This window comes from Macaca mulatta, chromosome 14 (genome assembly GCF_049350105.2).
Source record: "Macaca mulatta isolate MMU2019108-1 chromosome 14, T2T-MMU8v2.0, whole genome shotgun sequence".
Taxonomy (NCBI): Eukaryota; Metazoa; Chordata; class Mammalia; order Primates; family Cercopithecidae; genus Macaca; species Macaca mulatta.
The window spans coordinates 15,253,598-15,255,671 of record NC_133419.1 but is presented as its reverse complement, the minus strand read 5'-3'; the positions used below and the strand labels follow the sequence as shown (position 1 = coordinate 15,255,671).

The 2,074-nt window shown below is 44.2% G+C and overlaps 1 protein-coding gene across 1 annotated transcript; it reads left to right on the top strand.

The window, feature by feature from the left end:
* The first annotated feature begins 486 nt into the window (after positions 1-486).
* LOC703304 (olfactory receptor 9Q2) lies at positions 487-1,422 on the top strand. The gene has a single exon (XM_002808069.3). The coding sequence runs from the start codon at positions 487-489 to the stop codon at positions 1,420-1,422; it is 936 nt and encodes a 311-aa protein (XP_002808115.3).
* The last annotated feature ends 652 nt before the right edge of the window (positions 1,423-2,074 follow it).

The following is a 2,074-nucleotide window of genomic DNA, read 5'->3' as shown; positions in this document are numbered from 1 at the left end:
AAACATTCATTTAAAATTTTAAATAGCCGCCTTATATATGTGGAGTGCTTTTAGCTTTCCAATGTGCAATGTGCTTTTGCCTCTGTTTTAACCTATGCATTAACCTTATCTCATAAGCAGGGTGAGCATTATGATCCCCTTTTGGCAGAGAAGGAAACTGAGGTTCGGAGAGGTTAAGTGCCTTGTGTAAGATCAAACAGCTAATTGGGGACAGTTGCAAATACAAGTGCTGACTTGTAAGTCTGGGAACCACTTGCTCTCTGTTCTTTCTATGATAGAAGCATTCATCACTCTTTATCTTCTGTTACAGTGAGTGAGCTCTTTATCTGTCTATATCTATCTTTGACTGAAAAGTGTGTTGAAGTTGAGTGCCAACATGTAAGACATTCAATTTAAAGCTTTGTTACTTGAAATCATTTCAACTTCTCTTGAGGTGTCCCCTCCTCTGGCTCTTGTCTTAGCCGTTGCAGGTGAACCACTGGATGGATGGCTGAAAGGAATTACACCGTAGTGACGGAGTTCTTCCTTACTGCATTTACTGAACGTCTCCAGTGGAGGGTTCCTCTCTTCCTCGTATTTTTGAGTTTCTATCTTGCCACTACATTAGGGAACACAGGCATGATCCTTCTGATCCGCGGAGATCGTCGGCTCCACACCCCAATGTACTTCTTCCTCAGCCACCTTTCCTTGGTGGACGTCTGCTACGCGTCCACCATCATCCCTCAGATGCTGGCTGTGCTGTGGGAGAACGGCACAACCGTCTCCCAGGCTCGCTGTGCAGCTCAGTTCTTCCTCTTCACCTTCTTTGCCTCCATCGACTGCTACCTCCTGGCCATCATGGCCTATGACCGCTACACGGCCGTGTGCCAGCCCCTGCTTTATGTCACCATCATGACCGAGAAGGCCTGCTGGGGTTTAGTCACTGGGGCTTACGTTGCTGGTTTTTTCAGTGCCTTTGTTCGAACGGTCACAGCCTTCACTCTCTCCTTTTGTGGAAACAATGAAATCAACTTCATTTTCTGTGACCTCCCTCCTCTATTAAAACTCTCCTGTGGGGACAGCTACGCTCAGGAAGTGGTGATTATTGTGTTTGCTGTTTTTGTCATGCCTGTCTGTATCTTGGTGATCTTGGTGTCCTACCTGTTTATCATCGTGGCCATCCTGCACATCCGCTCTGCTGGAGGCCGGGCCAAGACCTTCTCCACCTGCGCCTCCCACCTCACTGCCGTGGCTCTTTTCTTTGGCACCCTCATCTTCATGTACCTGCGAGACAACACAGGCCAGTCCTCTGAGGGAGACCGAGTGGTGTCTGTGCTCTACACCGTGGTGACCCCAATGCTGAATCCCCTTATCTATAGCCTGAGAAACAAGGAGGTAAAAGAGGCCGTTAGGAAAGCCCGGAGCAAATCAAAGGCTTCTTGAAGACCCTAAATGGACCCCTGTGAAATATATCATTCTTTAGTTTCCCCATCTTTTCTGTCTTTTCTCAATAGCACCTTCTGGAGAGGTTTCTCAGGTAACCCTATGCAAAATCGCACCTGAACTCCCCATCTCCACTTTCTGATTTATTATTCTGTGTATTCACCATCTGACATATTAGATGTTTTATGTGTTTGACATTTTCTAGTGCTCACAACTAGAAAGTAAGCAACATGAGAGCAATTTTTTTTAATCTGAGCTTCATTTCTGTATGTCCAGTTCCTAGTATAGCACCTAGCACGTGAAAGGCACTCAATAAATATTTGAACCTCAGGTTCCAGTGTCTGCTTTTAAGTTGTAACTTCTTCAGTCATCAGTTTTCTCATCTGTCAAGTAGATTTATCTACCTTATAGGACTGTGGTTTTGAGGATCTAATGCATAAATGGACAAGGATTGCCTCTGTCTTATTCACTAGTATCTGCAGAACGCAGTGCATTGCCTGACACAATAAATACTTGATGAGTGAAGCAAGAATATTTGGAAAATTATAAAGCAGTCTACAAATACAACTACTGTTTTGATCCAAAGAGATTTTCCAAATTTCGTCATTTATCCATTTATTCTTTCTTTTTTTTGTTGTCTTCTTGTTTCTGT

Excerpts from the sequence above, each read along its gene's own strand:
- LOC703304 (XM_002808069.3), top strand. The coding sequence starts at position 487 with ATGGCTGAAAGGAATTACACCGTAGTGACGGAGTTCTTCCTTACTGCA.